This window comes from Artemia franciscana, chromosome 21 (assembly GCF_032884065.1).
Source record: "Artemia franciscana chromosome 21, ASM3288406v1, whole genome shotgun sequence".
NCBI lineage: Eukaryota > Metazoa > Arthropoda > Branchiopoda > Anostraca > Artemiidae > Artemia > Artemia franciscana.
Window position 1 is genome coordinate 33,124,414 of NC_088883.1, and position 17,860 is coordinate 33,142,273.

Consider the following 17,860-nt stretch of genomic DNA (forward strand, 5'->3'; position numbering starts at 1 on the left):
AAGGGGGATAGAACATAACCCTGCTAAACTCCTGTTTTAAGACGAAACCAGCTGCTAACGTCATTTCCTATCTTAACCGCGGCAGTGTTATTCTCGTACATAGCAATTAACATTTTAATGTATTTGTCTGGTATATCATACAAGGATAAGATCTTCGCTAAAGCTCTTCTAAAAACAGAACCGAATACTTGCAAATAATCTATAAAACTGAGGATCAAAGGCGTTTAATCACTAAGATGTCTCAATTATTACCTTAAGAATAAAACTCCCTAAAACCACACTGTTTTTCTGTTATAACTTTGTCTACAGCATCTTTCAGTCTAAAAAGTATCATATTACTAAAAAATTTGCTACCAACAAAGACCAGGCTAATGTCTCGGTAATTACCATACTCGCTTTTATCACCTTTCTTATACAGTGGTTTAATAAGGGTTTTCCTAAAATCACTAGGTACTTTCCCTTTTTCAAAAATCATATTCAGAATCTTCAATAACTTATTTGTAACCTCAGAGCCACAATATTTAAAAAACTAATTTACCACACTATCCACATCTGGGGCCTTATTATTTTTTAATCCTTTTATTACTGTCGCTAATTCTTCCTCAAAAAAAAACATTCTTCCTTCACGTCTAAGGCATCACAAACTTCTTCATTTTTCTCTATATCTTTTCCTGTAACTTTATCTCGGTTTAGCGTATTTTCAAAATGTTCAGATCATCTCTCTTTAACTCCTTTAATTGGGAAAAGTTCGAACTGATTACTTCCTTTAAACATATTAACATGCCAGTAGGCTACAGTATTTTACTATTATGCCGTCTAGCCGCATCTTCCAGATCCTTGGTAAGTTTATCCAAAGCCTCCATTTCACGCCTCCTTAGTTCATATGCTAATGCTTTCTCAGCTTTCTTTACACTCCTCTTGTTTTAATATGATCTATCACTCAGATAATTCTTGTACAAGCCCTTTCACCTCTTCTTCTTGGCATAAAGCCTTTTCTCTAATATTCCTCGCAACATTCCTAACTTACTTCCCTAAGAGACAATCAACAACTTCACAAATCATTTTCCTAAAATTATTCCATCCATCTTCCACATTGTCAAATTTTTAACTCTCAAGTTGAGCATTCAACTGTTCCTGGAAAGTTTCTCTCAAATTTTCATCCTGGAGTCTACCAAGATCATAGCTTCCTGGGAGGTAGTTACCCTTCCAAAATTTCTGCTTTAATTGAACCCTAGACACTACTACATGGTGATCTTTACTTTTAACATCAATAACAGCACTCCTAAATACCCTAGTATCTGGTATTGATCCTAACAGTCTTTGGTTTGCAATAACATAATTAATAAGGTTTGATGTTTTACTATAACGTGAATAACACGTTAACTTGTGGGCCAATTTAAGATCATATACTGTATTGGTTATAAATAGTTTGTTATAACTACAAAATTGCAGCAATCTTTAGCCATTACTATTTTCTTTTCCTACACCAAATTTACTTAGGCTAGAGCACCATCTGTCCCTATTTATACCGACCTGGGCGTTAAAATCTCCAAATAAAAACACTATATTTCTGCCAAGGGCCCTGTTTATTTGTTCCTGTAGCTATAAGTAAAATTATTTTGAGTCATGAGTATCTCCGTCAGTATGTTCTACAGGGGCATATACTACTATAACTGACAACTTGCACTTTTTAGTCATGAAATGATCGATTAGCATTCTATTACTAATTCCTTCCCAGCCTAAACAAGACTTAGCAGCTTCTTTATTCATCATGATCCCAACTCCCCGCTTATGTGCCCCATCCTTCCTGCCAGAATAAGTAAATTCTATATCACCTAATTTCATGTTTCCTATCCCTGGGGTATGAGTTTCTGAAACTGCTAATACGTCTAGTTTTCTTTAACAACCAAAAATAATTGGCAAGGGTAGACAAAAAAAAATTCTCAGTTTTAACTAAAAATATAACTGACCACTCTTTAGAAAAAATATAGATCAGAAAATTATTTTTTGATCATAATATTAGAAAAATAGAAATAACATACCATCAAGCTTCCCCATTCGAATTCCGCCTTCCTCTACAACAAGTGACACATTTATGTTTTTGACGACTGATTCTTCATCCATGATGATTTCTAAAACAAGAAATAACTACCGTAACTTGTTACTATCTCTAATTTGTGAAAGTATCCTAAAAGACATATAATTAACAAGATGTGTGCAGATTCTTCTAGGATAGAAAATTTGACTGTATTCTAAACATAATTTTATCTCCATTTGATTCCCAGCAAAATACTTTCTTAACCATATCAAAAGAAACACTTTCAATTTTAAACAAATCTAACCTGAGTTTTGTTTCCTTAGATTCTTTAGACAAGAGTGGAATTATAGTTCCAACCACAGACCATACCCATGCAGCAAACAAACAAAAAGAACCGAGAATTTATTAGGTTTTTTTTATAATACAAAAGTAAAAATAGGCCTATTTAGTCCTTTTATTTGCTTAAATTCTTCAGACAAGAGTGTGAACCCCATCTTAGTTACAACCACAGACCATACCCATACAGGAAACAAACAAAAAGAATGTATATTTTTTATTTAGATAACACATAAGTAAAAATAGGCCTATTTAGTTCTAAAGACAGAATTTTCCTCGCTATTCAAGCCAAAGAGCAGTAGGTTTCCTACATAGTGGTTTCGGAAAAGGTGATACTAAGAGCATACCGGCGTGTTTCGATCTGACTGTATTTTAGGAGTTGTGGGCTATTGTATTTTTATGGCACTTGGTATTTACCAAGTGATATATAGCGATCGCAATTTCTGTCAGTATGTCTGTCCCCGGTTTTGCTCGTTTGGCCACTTCCAGATAAGCTGGGACGATGAAATTTGCCAGGCGTATCAGGGACCAGACCAGATCAAATTAGAAATATTCAGTTACCCGATTCGACCATCTGGGGGGTGGGGGTACAGTTAATTGGAAAAAATTAGAAAAAAGGAAGTATTTTTAACTTAAGAACGGGTGATCGGATCTTAATGAAATTAGATATTCAGAAGGATATCGTGTGTCAGAGCTCTTATTTTTAATCCCGACCGGATCCAGTGTCATTAGGGGGAGTTCGGGGGGACCGGAAATCTTGGAAAATGCTTAGAGTGGAGATATAAGGATGAAACTTTGTGGGAAAAATAACCAGAAGTCCTAGATACGTGATTGACATAACCGAAACGGATCGAATTTCTTTTGGAGAGCTGGGGGGGGGATTAATTAAGAAATTTTTTTAAAAAATAAGGTATTTTTAACTTACGGACGAGCGATCGGGTCTTAATGAAATTTGATATTTAGAAGAATCTTGTGCTTCAGAGCTCTTATTTTGAATCCCGCCCAGATCCGGTGATATTGGGGGGAGTTGGAGGGGGAAACCGGAAGTCTTGGAAAACGTGAAAATTGACGTATCTTTATCTTACAAATGGGTGATCGGATCTTAATGAAACTTGTTATATAGAAAGATTTTATGTCTCAGATGCTCTCTTTTCAATTCAACTCTGGGGACTAGAGGGGGAGGGAGGGGGACAGAAATCTTAGAAACCGGAACCCTGGAAAGCGCGTGGAGAGATCGGGGTGAAACTTAATGGAAATAATAAGCACAAGTTTTAGATACGTAATTGACATAACTGGACTGGATCCGCTCTATTTGGGAAAGTTGGGGGGATTTCCAGTGCTTTGGCGAGTTTGGTGCTCCTGGACGTGCTAGGACGACGAAAGTTGGTACGCGTGTCAGGGACCTGCACAAATTGCCTTGATAACAGTCGTTTCCCCGATTCGACCATCTGGGAGGCTGGAGGGAGAGGAAAAATTGAAAAAATGAGGTATTTTTAACTTACGAATGATTGATCGGATGTTAATGAAAATTGATATTTAGAAGTACCTCGTGTCTAAGAGCTCTTATTTTAAATCCCGACCGTATCTGGTGATACTGGGGGGGGGGGGGGTTGGAGGGGGAAACGGGAAATCTTAGAAAACACTTAGAGTGGAGAGATCGGGATGAACAAATGTCGTAGATATGTGATTAACGTAACCAGACTGGATCCACTCTCTTTGGGGGAGTTAGGGGGGTCCTGTGCTTTGGCGAGTTCGGTGCTTCTGGACGTGCTGGACGAGAGGAAAAATCAGAAAAAATTAGGTATTTTTGACTTACGAATGGGTGATCGGATCTTAATGAATTTTGATATTTAAAAAGGATCTCTTGTCTCAGAGCTCTTATTTTAAATCCCGACCGGCATTAAGTCCTACATACATGATTGACATAAGCGGACTGAATCTGCTCTATTTGGGGGAGTTGGGGAGGGAGGGTTTGTTAATTCGGAAAAATTAGAAAAAACTAGGTATTTTTAACTTACGAACGGCCCCCACGCCCATGACTTCCTCTAACACATTCAATTAAAATTTTAAGATAGCTATTTTGTTCAGCGTGTTGAAAGTTCTGGACGTTCTGTTTTTCAGGATGCCACTCCTCAAATCCCTTAGGGCATGGCTTGTAAGTTATGCCCTTGGGGCATATCAAGTTTTTATAGGAAGGATGACCGTATAAAGTTCGAAGGTGGCTCACTGGATTGATAATCAGAAGTTCTAGTACCCTTTTTCAAGAGTAACAGTGATCGGAGGGCACATATCCCCCCTCCCCACACACACCGTATTGTCCCGAAATGCTTCCCATTGAGATTCTGGGATAGAAAATGTATTCAAAATAGTTTAAAGATCATATAACAAGGATTTCGGGCTTAAAAAAAACAGAGCCTGGGGGAAAGAACTCCAAGTTATGCCCCGGGGTTTTTATGGATCGGATGGTTGTATAAGCTTTAGATGTCTCATTTTATTAAAAATTTGAAGTTTTAGTTCCCTATTAAGAGTCAAAAGTGATGGAGGCCATTTATGGCATTTAGCTCGGCAGACATTACAGATGCGTTATCGTGTAATCTCTCGCCTAAAGCAATATAATGGGTTGGGATAAACGCTCCACTTGCCACTTTCTCATTCATTTTGGACCCATCTGCAAAAATTTGGAAATGGTTTTTATATGCAACATTATTGAGCTCGGCAATTTTTTTCTGTATAAAAGCAATGGGGGTAAGTTCTTTGGTCCACTTTGAGAAGTCAGTCTTTATTATGGGGATTGACCAACTCCATGGGGGGGGGGAAATGTGGGTGCAATAGATTTTACTGGCACTGGGAACTTCTTCTGGATATTTGCATATTCATTTGCAATGCCTCTGAACATAGATGGATTTCTTAACCATTTATGCAGGGTATGAGAATCATTGGCTTCAATTTTTGTAAGATAACTGATTAGTAGAGATCTTCTTCTTTCATTTATTGGTGATAGTTCACTCTCAGTAAGCAGAAACTTAGTATTTGTCGGTTTCCTAAGACCAAATATGAGACGGATTATATCATTTTGTGACGTTTCGATTTTTTGCATATGGGTCTTAGCACAAGCACCATAAACTATGAGGCCATAATCAATATGGGGTCTTATATGTGATTTATAAAATTGGAGTAGTTTTTCTGATTACAGCCAAAAGATGTGGCTAGTAGTCTTTTAATTATTCTTATTTTTCTATAGCATTTTTTTATTGTGTTTGTGATGCGAAGGTGGAAGTTTAGTTTTTGGTCTAGTATGAGGCCTAGATAATTAAATTTGATTGTCCTCTGGAATAAGTATTCATTCCATTTAGTGCTAGCCTTGCAATAAAATTACTTCAATTATGGTGGAATTGGATAATTTTTGACTTTGTGGGTTCAATAGGTAAAATGTACTTTTGAGAAAACTTTTCAAATTGGAAAAGTGCATTTTGCAACTTTGAATGTGCAATCTCAAAGGTGTTGCCAGTTGCCCATAATACCAGATCATCAGCATACTGTAGATTGGTATGTGGAAGGTTCATGTCCCAGAAAAATAGTGAAAAGAGGAGGCAGCTCAGGACTACACCCTGTGGAAGGCCTTTGGTTATTGAAGTTTTAGGTGAAGAGGCTGAATCTACACAAACAATGACTTCGGTTTTCTATGAAGGATTCGATGAGGAATACAAGTTTTGCTGGGTAGTCCAAGATTTGCAAGTTTAACTAAAAGAATCTGGTGGTCAACATTATCATATGCTGTGGGCATTAAAATCCCCGCAGATGATGTTTTTTAACATATTAGAATTAGTTATATAATTGTGAAAAAATCCATGGCTTCTGTAGTCTGGCCATTAGGGTTATAAAGGCTTAATATGTATGTTTTTGTATTATTAAATAAAAAAAAACTAATTTTTTTAGCTGAAAGTAAGGAGCGACATTAAAACTTAAAACGAACAGAAATTACTCCGTATATGAAATGGGTTGTCCCCTCCGCAATCCCTCGCTCTTTACGTTAAAGTTTTTAATTGTTTTAAAAAGTAGAATTGTGGCAAAGAGTCAAACTTTAGCGTAAAGAGCGAGGGGTTAAAATGCGGTTCTTTTGATGTAGCTATTGATACGAAAATTTTAATTTTTTAGAGTTTTGGTTACTATTGAGCCGGGTCGCTCCTTACTACAGTTCGTTACCACGAACTGTTTGCTTTATCCAGACATTGATACCAATAACATCAACATCATTTGAGAAATCTGGGAAATTAATACCACAAAATTTAATATTATTATTTAAAATTATAGCTACGCCACCTCCTTTTCTCTGTGAAGACCTATCCTTTCTCAGGATTGTGTCTTTTTTTTAAATAAAGGGAGGCTAGAGACATTCTAACTTAGGCTTAGGCTTATTCTAACTTCAAGCTTAGGGCTTACAAGTCCCTTATACAGAAGACTGATAACTTTAGAAGAACGAGCGAAAAGAGTACGCTTAATCGGCCACATGGTTGAAATAGCACCAGCAGCATACTCCTTAGCACAAATGCTGGATTTTAATTCATTATTAAATAAAAAACATGTTTTTTTTTAACTGAAAGTAAGGAGCGACATTAAAACTTAAAACGAACAGAAATTACTTCGTATATGAAAGGGGCTGCTTCCTCATCAACGTCCCACTCTTTACGCTAAAGTTTTACTCTTTCTTTCAACTCTACTTTTTAAAACAGCAAAAAACTTTAGCGTAAAGAGCGGGGCGTTGACGAGGAAGCAGCCCCTTTCATATACGAAGTAATTTCTGTTCGTTTTAAGTTTTAATGTCGCTCCTTACTTTCAGTTAAAAAACTTGTTTTTTATCTAATCCCCGAAAGGTGCGCCTGAATACCTTTCTCAATAACATATACTATGATGTAAACAATGGACAAGTTGCCTAACCCAAAGGTCTTTGCCCTAAGGGCTTTGGTGGGGGGGATGACATCCCCAGAGGCATAATTACTGGACCTTCCAACAATGCTGAACAAAATAGATGTCTCAAAATTTGATTGGATACTTGTTGTTGTAAATGATGGATGGGGGGGGGGGGCTGGTAGCCTTCAAATCACTTTGATTCTGAACGTTTTTGAATCAATGCATGTTTTGATTTTGGCTCTCCGCAGATATATAATTAAAACGAAATTTGCATTTTTTTTTTTTTTTTGCTAAATGGCTTTCTCATAGTTTTGACCAAATTATTTTGAGTATTAATTATTTTGATACCAATAACATCAACATCATTTGAGAAATCTGGGAAATTAATACCACAAAATTTAATATTATTATTTAAAATTATAGCTACGCCACCTCCTTTTCTCTGTGAAGACCTATCCTTTCTCAGGATTGTGTCTTTTTTTTAAATAAAGGGAGGCTAGAGACATTCTAACTTAGGCTTAGGCTTATTCTAACTTCAAGCTTAGGGCTTACAAGTCCCTTATACAGAAGACTGATAACTTTAGAAGAACGAGCGAAAAGAGTACGCTTAATCGGCCACATGGTTGAAATAGCACCAGCAGCATACTCCTTAGCACAAATGCTGGATTTTAATTCATTATTAAATAAAAAACATGTTTTTTTTAACTGAAAGTAAGGAGCGACATTAAAACTTAAAACGAACAGAAATTACTTCGTATATGAAAGGGGCTGCTTCCTCATCAACGTCCCACTCTTTACGCTAAAGTTTTACTCTTTCTTTCAACTCTACTTTTTAAAACAGCAAAAAACTTTAGCGTAAAGAGCGGGGCGTTGACGAGGAAGCAGCCCCTTTCATATACGAAGTAATTTCTGTTCGTTTTAAGTTTTAATGTCGCTCCTTACTTTCAGTTAAAAAACTTGTTTTTTATCTAATCCCCGAAAGGTGCGCCTGAATACCTTTCTCAATAACATATACTATGATGTAAACAATGGACAAGTTGCCTAACCCAAAGGTCTTTGCCCTAAGGGCTTTGGTGGGGGGGATGACATCCCCAGAGGCATAATTACTGGACCTTCCAACAATGCTGAACAAAATAGATGTCTCAAAATTTGATTGGATACTTGTTGTTGTAAATGATGGATGGGGGGGGGGCTGGTAGCCTTCAAATCACTTTGATTCTGAACGTTTTTGAATCAATGCATGTTTTGATTTTGGCTCTCCGCAGATATATAATTAAAACGAAATTTGCATTTTTTTTTTTTTTTTGCTAAATGGCTTTCTCATAGTTTTGACCAAATTATTTTGAGAAAAAAAGGAGCGGTGGAGGAGGCCTAGTTGCCCTCCGATTTTTTTGTTACTTAGAAAGGCAACTGGAACTTTTAATTTTTTACAAATGTTTTTATTAGTAAAAGATATACGTAAATAACAGGTATCAAAAGGTATCATCCCAAAAGCTATCATAACAAAAGATAAAAAGGTATCATCCCTATTTTGAACTTTCGTAAAGATATACGTAACTTACAAATTAGCTTATGTAACGAAATTTTGTATTCTCATGTTTTTATTACATATATGAGGTTCACCCCCCTCGTCAGTACCTCGCTCTTTACATTAAAGCTTAAACTTTGTCCAAATTCTTTAAGAATGACCCCTAGATCATAAAAGCTGTAGGGTAAATAGTTGAAATTACTAAAAATACTTAAGTGTAAAGAGCAAGGTATTAGGAGGAGGTGAGCCCCTCATATAAGTAATAATTTCTGTTTGTATTAAGTTTTAATGCTGCTCCTTACTTCCAGTTGAAAAAAGTTTTTCATACTTATTTTTTCATTGTTTTTTTTTAAGTAATACTAGAAAATCCTGCGCTCACTTCATGAAAATTTTCTTTCCCCATGACATATTCCTCGATGGAAAGTTCCCCTGACATATCCCCCTCTTCTCAATCCCTCTCCCCAACCAAAAAATCCCCCTGGAAACGTCTGTACACTTCCCAATAACCATTACTATATGTAAGCACTGGTCAAAGTTTGTAACTTGTAGCCCCTCCCATGGGGACTTTGGGGAATAAGTCTTCCCCAAAGACATAATTATAAGGTTTTTCGACTACGCTGAATAAAATGGCTATCTCAGAATTTTTATCCGGTGACTTTGGGAAAATAATTAGCGTAAGAGGGGGCCTAGGTGCCCTTGCTATTTTTTGGTCACTTAAAAAGGGCACTAGAACTTTTCATTTCCGTTAGAATGAGCCCTCTCGTTACATTCTAGGACCGCTGGGTCGATACGATCAACCCTGGGAAAAAAAAACAACAAAAAACATAAAAACAAACAAACAAATAAACACGCATCCATGATCTGCCTTCTGGCAAAAAAAAATACAAATTCCACATTTTGTAGATAGGAGCTTGAAACATCAACAACAGGGTTCTCTGATACGTTGAATCTGATGGTGTGATTTTTGTTAAGATTCTATGACCATTAGGGGGTGTGTTTCCCCCTATTTTCTAAAATAAGGCAAATTTTCTCAGGCTCGTAACTTTTGATGGGTATGACTAAACTTGATGAAACTTATATATTTAAAATCAGCATTAAAATGCGATTCTTTTGATGTAGCTATTGGTATTAAAATTTCATTTTTTAGAGTTTTGGTGGCTATTGAGCTGGGTCGCTCCTTACTACAGTTTGTTACCACAAACTGTTTGATAAATAGTGATTCCGAGATCTTGCTCCGTATTTACAGAGGAAAGGACAATAAGATCGACAAGGGTTTGAATTGTCAAAGTGAATGATATGGCACTTGACAACATTAAATTTAAGAAGCCAAGCCTCAGCCCATTGATCAAGCAGTCAAAGATTATTTATTAAAAGGTATGAACTTCACAGGACAAGACTGGTCCAATGAGCTTCAGGTCATCAGCATACAGCTTTAGTTTACTGTTGATAGTGGAGGGAGCTCATTACTGAAGATATAAAAAAGTGTAGGACACTACCTTGAGGAACTCCCCTCAAAACATACTTTAAATAAGAAAGATTACAGCTGTTAGAGTCATCAAATAACTGAACACTTTGAGATCGGATATAAAGAAAATCAAGGATCCAGAGCAGGGACAATTCATCAAGCCTCAAGTACTGTCAAGCTTTATGCAATTTGTTTGCAAGTTGCTTGTGACAGACTGTGTCAAAATCTATGGAAAAGTCAAGAAGAATCATGTCAGTAGGCACCCCTTGCATCAAGTAACTTAGTTTTATGGTCATATGATTCAAGCAGATTGGTATCAACAGATCTTCCAGAGCAAAATCCATGCTGTGAGCTGTGCAAGTGGTTATTTGATTCAGGATGTCTAATAACTCCAGAATTGATTATTCTTTCAAGAACCTTAATAACTGCTGATAGGTCAGTAGTTTTTAGCAAGGTCCTTTCTACCTTCCTTGAATATTGGAATGACATGGGCTGTTTTCCAATCCAGAGGTAGTCTGGAAAGATTTAATGATAACTTGAATAGTAAGGAAAGAGGTTGACACAAAGACAATGTAACATTCATGGAGGATACAATGATGAATCCAGTCTGGTCCAGCAGGTTTCTTCATTTTGAGGGACATTATGAATTCAGTCTGGTCCAGCAGGTTTCTTCATTTTGAGGCACATAAGTTCCTTTAGAACTATTGAATTAATCAGAATAGGTTCCATAGTATTTGGTACATTATATATAGGAGGGAGGGGGACAATACTCGAATTCGAGGAAAAACAGATCCAAATTGTTGGTTGAAAACTTCAACTTTCAGCTCAGAATCAGCAACTGATTGACTATTGTACGTGATATCAGGGACAGTGCGTCTACTGTGACATTTTTAGAGGCATAACACCAGACAAATTTAGGATTATATGTAACATCCTCTGTCAGTTGTTCATCAAACCTTCTCTTCAACTGCTTGATTTGGATGGTTGTCTGGTTTTGAAGAGTTTTGAAGAGTTAATGATTTTCAAAGGTTAGGTTAGGTTTTGGTTGTTAAAATAGGTAGACTTTTGCCCTGTTTAGCCCAAAAAATTATGGTCCATTACTTTTCAGCATGCAAAATTACAGTTTTCACATCAGACCAACTGTGTTCAATATGATTGGTGATAGGCTGTTCCCAATTGACATTGGCAAGTCTTTTGGAGACTAATTTGTAAATGACATATTTTTGTTGCTTGGCAGAGGGTCGTTTAGTAGGCAAATATATATCTGAAATAATTACAACACGGTTGCTTTTACCAATGTGCGTGGTTATTTCAAGCTTAATATGAAGGTTAGGATTATTGAGAAAAACCAGACCAAGAGTGTTGGAAACTTTGCTCTTCCCTGAAACGAGTACAAAAAAGGAGAATTTCTAGAGGAAAAACCGGATTCATCAATCCATTCAATCATTTGTTTTTACTCCAAGTTACTTCTCTACCTTGCCTTTAATTTCAGAATTCAATTGATTTCTTCTCTGAAACAACATGGAGCACTTCCTAATAGCAACTATTGTAAATAGTGGGTTTTGTATCAACCTATCTCTTTGTTTTGTACTCTTCAACATGTTTTCCCCATATAAATGTTGTTTATTTATTTGTACTTTCAGAGGGAACACATGTTCTCTGCCATGCCTGGCATATGAATTTCAGAAATTCTGCATGAATTGGTGTTGTTTAGCACACTGTTGATCTTTTACTTTGGATCAATTAAATATTAGAAAACATCAATGTTTCTTTGGATTTAAAAATTTCAAAGAACAAATTTTCTTGAATTTTAGTTGGCCAATGCATGTAGTTTTTCTATCAAGTTTGTTTTGCATTATGAACCAATCCTGAGGCATTATGAACCTACCACAAATCAAGAAAAGCACAAAAAACATTAGAAATCAGTAAGCTTTTGCATACAGCCTGGGGCTACATGCAGTCCCATTAGGGAGTGGCCAGTATGTAATTCTGATAGGCATGATCATTATTTTTGTACAGAGACTGAATGTAATATTTCACTTTTTTTCCTGACTTCTGTTTTACAACATTATTCTATCCAAAAAATAATACAAACCAATATATAAGTAGAGTTTATACATTGCCTAGGGCTATATCTGGGCACTAGGGGAGAGGGGATAATAATTTTGATTTGAATCTACTCTTTTTGACTCAACATTTTAGGAATGTAATCCTAAAAATTTCAATTATATTTCAAACCATATTTTTTTTACCTTAGGAAACATTTTTTCAAATTATAGTTTTTGTCGTAAATCAAGATCCTGCACAGCTGGAAGACTCAAAAACTTTCTTTTGAACCTTACTTTTATGACACAAAGCTTATAAGTTTTTTATCCAGCAATCAACATTGAGCAATCCTAGAGGATGGCAAATTCATTATCTATGCTGAGGTTTAAATGGTCATTGCTCTTTTGAGAGGGAAGTAAATATGCTATTTCAAAAGAGTTCCCTAGGGCATGATTTAGACTCTGGTCCCAGCCCTACAAGTTCTATTAACCCAGCTCAACTAATTTCCAAGACAGTACAAAACCTCCCATTTATGAATTTACCATCTTCTATTAGTCTTCAGTTCTGAAAAAGCATATCAAACAGTTTTTCTAATAAGAATAAGGCATGAATTTATTGTTATTACAGAGCAACACCCTAGTGCTCAGACAAAGTTCAATCTTTGATAAACAGTTTGGTAAAATTCAGAGTCTCAATTATGTTACAAGAAAGTCCTTAAAATTCACACCTTTACTCTTTCTCTATCTTTAAGAGTTAGGAACTTTACCCTGACTTGGGCTTACCTTTTTTTTAATTCTAGGTTTCAAAGGCATAAGTCTAATCATTCTCCTCTAAATTCAGAACCTTTCTAGAAATTTTCTTTCTAAATTTAGGTTAGTAAACATTTTTCTAAATTTTGAAAAAAAAAATCATAAATGAAGAAATAGCAAAGTTACAAGGCACTAAACACTTCTCTTTCAACTTTTATGCGCAGTACATCTATTTATGAAAGTTCAACTTTTATCATGCAAATTTTGTCTTGGTTCATTAGAAGTCAATACTCTTGGTATTAGACTTCAACTGGGGGTACTGAGAAGTAAACATGTTAAGAAATAATTCTAATAATTCTTGCTTCATAATATGCAGAAAAATTGTAGTTGACACTTTTTGAAGGTGCTTCTATTATGTCTTACCCCAACCCTCCCTAATGTGTAAACATATCACCCAAATTATATATTTTTTGTCTAGTTCCATTTCTTGATTGTGTCAGTGTTTGGTTTAATTTAAGGGTTGAAACAAGAGTGACACATGACAAACTGCATGAGAAATATATACTTTGTGCTATATATGCACGAAGAATCATTCAAGGGGGGGGGAGCAACCAGGGCAGCCACCATGGGTGCCATGGCTGGGGACTGGTCCACTTTGATCAGACTTTTTTTTTTCTTTGATTCAGCTTTTTTACATTTGAGTTGGGAGGAGTACAGCCATTGATTTTTCCCTTGACAAGACAAATCATAGAAATGGCTCTGTTTTCAAATTATAAGGGGGGGGGGGGTAAAGTATAATGGAGACACCTTCAAATGTGTTAACTGCAATTTTTCTATATATTATTAATTATGAAGCAATATATGTTTTCTTAGCATGTCTCTTTAAATACTCTTTAGAGGAGGTACCTTTCCAGGGCATAATTTAAGCTCTGGAAACATGAAAAGTTTCTTTTGAAAGTTCTATGGATCTTTCTCAAAAATGGACAGCAGATTTATGGTCTTGGATATGCACTAGATAGTTGCATTTATATAACACTAGCTAGGGTTAGTTGAAAACTTCTTTTCCTAACAAAGGTTATAAATAGTCACCCAGTGAAAATGAGGGGCTTTCTTGTATCTTGGAAATTAATTAAGATGGATTAATATAACTTTCGGGAATGTTTCCAGAGTCTAAACAAAGCACTAGAAAGAAGGCTAAAATTCCAGAAAAGCTACTTTTGAAAAGGATTAGGTTAGGAAAATGATACATCCAGCAATGAATCCAAGGCCAAAAATAATCCCTAGGAAAGTGTTGCCAAGCTAATATTTTAACCCTCTTCTGATTTCTAAATCTTAGAAATTTGCCTATTATTTGAGTAGAATTTTAAGTCATTTTATTATTTTTTTTCCCTAAATTTAGGAAATACATTTGTAGATATTTAAACCCCCATAAATTGGGATTGAGTAAAGTTGTGAAGCTGGAAATTCTTTGATAGTACTTCATTTATGTGGAAGACTATTTTGCAAGGTTTCTCTTCTATAAAACAGATTTTTAAAGTCATCTAAGGTCACTCTTTAGAGGAAGGAGAAGTAGAGGTAGGTACTTCCCAGGACATACTTTAGTCTGTAGATCAATCCCTGAAAGTTTCATTTTACAGTATAACTGATTTCCTAACTTAATCCCAGTAAAATTCTATCTAGTTTGCTTTCTTGGAAACAGGTTATGTTTGGAAAATAAAACTTTCAGTAATGAATGAAGGGCCAAGAGCATAGTCTAGGAAGGTATTGCTAAATTACTAAGTCTTAGAAATTTGCATACTTGACAGGTCTTATCTAATGAAATTTTGGCAGAACAACATTATACCTTAATTTTCAGTTTCTAGCTGTTTTTTTTTCTCTGATTTTAATTATTAGAATGCAATTTCTGATATTTGAGTAAAGTTTTAAGCCATATCAATGTTTTTTTTTCTTCATAAATTTAGGAAATATATTTGCAGATCTTTGACACCACATAAATTGGGACTGAGTAAACTTGTGAAGCTTAAAAATACTTTTCTTGTACAAAATTTAAGCAGAAAATCTATTTTGCAAGGTTTCAATTCTATTCCATAAGGATTTTCTGAATGTCAAGCAATCAAAGGTCAGTGTCCTCTAGAGGGAGGAGGAGCGGAGGCAGGCACCACAAAATACCTTCCAATGACATAGTTTAGTCTATAGATCAATTTCTGAAAGTTTCATTTTCCTAACCCCTTTCCAGGACAGGAAGAAGTAGGCCTAGCTAAACTAGAATTTTACCCAGTATTTAGTATAATTTGGGTCTCATCAGCTAAGACCCAAAACTATCCCCTTCCATACCTTTCTACAACATAGGTCAAATAAACAGGCAAATAAGGTCAAAGAAACAGACAGAAATCCTATAATGATAAGTCTGCAAAACTGCTACCTGAGCCACAACTGAACAACCAAGTTTATGTCCTGAAGACAACAAACAGCCCCAGGACAAAAGCAAAAATATGACCCCAGATCAATGATCATGGAATCATGGAAACCCCAGATCAAACATATTAGAGCCAAAAGATAGTTCCAGACTACTGCAAAACAGAGTCCAAATCTCCTAGTGTCCCTTTACCCCAGCAGAGGATACAGTCAGGATCCCACCAATAACAGGGACAAAAGTAGCTATACCTCCATCACCCCCTCAGCCAAATCACCTCAACCAAACCCTGCAAACATCAGAATGGAAAGAGAAAAAAGGCAAGCCATGTTCCTCATACTTCCTCCTACCAAGCATTATGCCAACATCCCAATTATTAGAAACTACTTGCCCAGCCACAAGGACTCAGCCACCACAAAAAAGGTTATGCCACATACCCACAGTAGCAGAGTGATTAGACCATCCTAAAGGCTGGACATATAAGCAGAAATTCTTAAATGAAAGGAAAGGAGGTGCAGCATTGTGAACTAATCAGTTTCCTTGAGCTATTAAGCTTGTGCTCATGGTCAACACTCTCTAGAGAGAGGAGGTAGGAACCTCAAAACACCTTCTAATGACATTCTTTAGTCTATATATCCATCCCTAAAAGTTTTATTTTCCTAAAGTAACCTCTTTTCAAGATAGTAAAAAGTAGGCCTAGCTTAGCTAGAATTTTACCCAGTATTTACCTAGAGCACTAACTGGAGAGAAGGAAACATGTTTAGAATGCAATTCTTACTTTATAATATGCAGAGTAACCATAGTTAATGCATTTTGCATGCCGTGTTTCTATATTTTACCCCTAATCCCCCTAAAGTGCAAATATATAGCCCAAATTATATATTTTCTATCTTAAGAAAATAATTCTTGCTTCATAAAATGCAAAGTAATCATAGTTAATTCATTTTATATGCAGCCTTGCTATACTTTACCCTAATCCTCCTAATGTGCAAATATGTAGCCTAAATTACATATTTCATATCTTCAGGCCTGTCATGTATGGGAGGAGGGAGGGGATGCCACACCTCATTGTTTTTGGTCATTCAGTAAAAAAAAAAGAAGTTGGGTAAAATCATGCCATTTCATGCCATGATTTTTATGATACCACTATAATTCTTTGTTTGGTCCTTCTCTCTCTTGAGGGCGCTGACCTTTGATGACCTTTAAAAATATGTGTGTTATAAAAGTTAAACCTTGATAGATCTTCTGCTTAACTGAAGTACAACAAAATTGTTTTCAGCTTCATAACTTTCCTCAATCCCATTTTATAAGGTTTTAAAGATAAGCAAATACACTTCCTAAATTTTGAAAAAATATATTGATATGGCTCAAAATTCTACTCAAATAACAGGAATTGCATGTTCAGAACTAAAGGCAGAGAAAAAGCAACTAGTAACTGAAAATTAAGGTAAAATGATGTCTTGTCAAAATTTCAGCCTGTAGAGCCATCCCTGAGAGTTTCATTTTCCTAACCTATACCCTTTCCGAGATAGCAAGAAGTCAATTAACTAGAATTTTATCAATTTGGTATAGACCTGTTGAATAGGCCTGTATTTGAATAGGTATAGACCTGTCATGTAGGCAAATTTCAGGGCCATCTGGAGGAAGAAGAAGTGGAGGTGGGTACTTTAAAATACCTTCCTGGGACATACTTTAGCCTGTAGACCTATCCCTGAAAGTTTCATTTTCCTCATCTGAACCCTTTCCAAAATAGCAAGAAATAAATTGACTAGAATTTTACCCAAAATATGTATTTCCTTTCTATTTTCCCAATGAATCTCAGGGTAAAATTCTAGTTAATTGACTTCTTGCTATCTTGGAAAGGGTTAAGGTTAGGAAAATGAAACTTTCATGGATGGGTCTACAGGCTAAAGTAGGTCCCGGGAAGGTATTTTAAAACACCCACCTCCACGCCTTCTCCCTCTAGAGGGCCCTGAAATTTGCCTACATGACAGGTCTATACCTATTGAAATATGACAAAACAACATTTTACCTTAATTTTCAGTTACTAGTTGCTTTTTCTCTGCCTTTAGTTCTGAAAATACAATTCAGAAATTGGTTTACTCCAATTCCATTGCTGGATAAAAAGATAAAAAAGGAATTAATTAGAACTTTGATTGATCGATATTTTGATGGAAAAAGAGTAAATAAAGAAAGAGAGAGTTTTTAACTTTGGGAACGGTAGAAGCCCCGTATTACGCGATAATAAGCAAACAGAAGAGGGGAGTTCTCTTGTCGCAAGGGCTGTTGTACCTGTCGGGAGTGGATTCTCCCTTAAACTGTGGGGATCAGGTAGCAAGAAACTACGCTTCCCTCGCTTATTATTTAATTTCCATCG

The 17,860-nt window shown here is 35.9% G+C and overlaps 1 protein-coding gene across 6 annotated transcripts in view; it reads right to left on the minus strand.

The window, feature by feature from the left end:
• Positions 1-17,860, minus strand: part of LOC136040948 (tudor domain-containing protein 7-like) — a 150,699-nt gene that overhangs the window by 127,804 nt on the left and 5,035 nt on the right. For all 6 annotated transcript variants that reach the window (XR_010620920.1, XM_065725393.1, XM_065725394.1 and 3 more), the window contains exon 2: positions 2,043-2,132. Coding sequence is in view for 5 of the 6 variants with exons in the window: in XM_065725393.1 (XP_065581465.1) it covers positions 2,043-2,124 (82 nt within the window). In the remaining variant the exon portion in view is untranslated. The remainder of the gene's footprint in view (positions 1-2,042; positions 2,133-17,860) is intronic.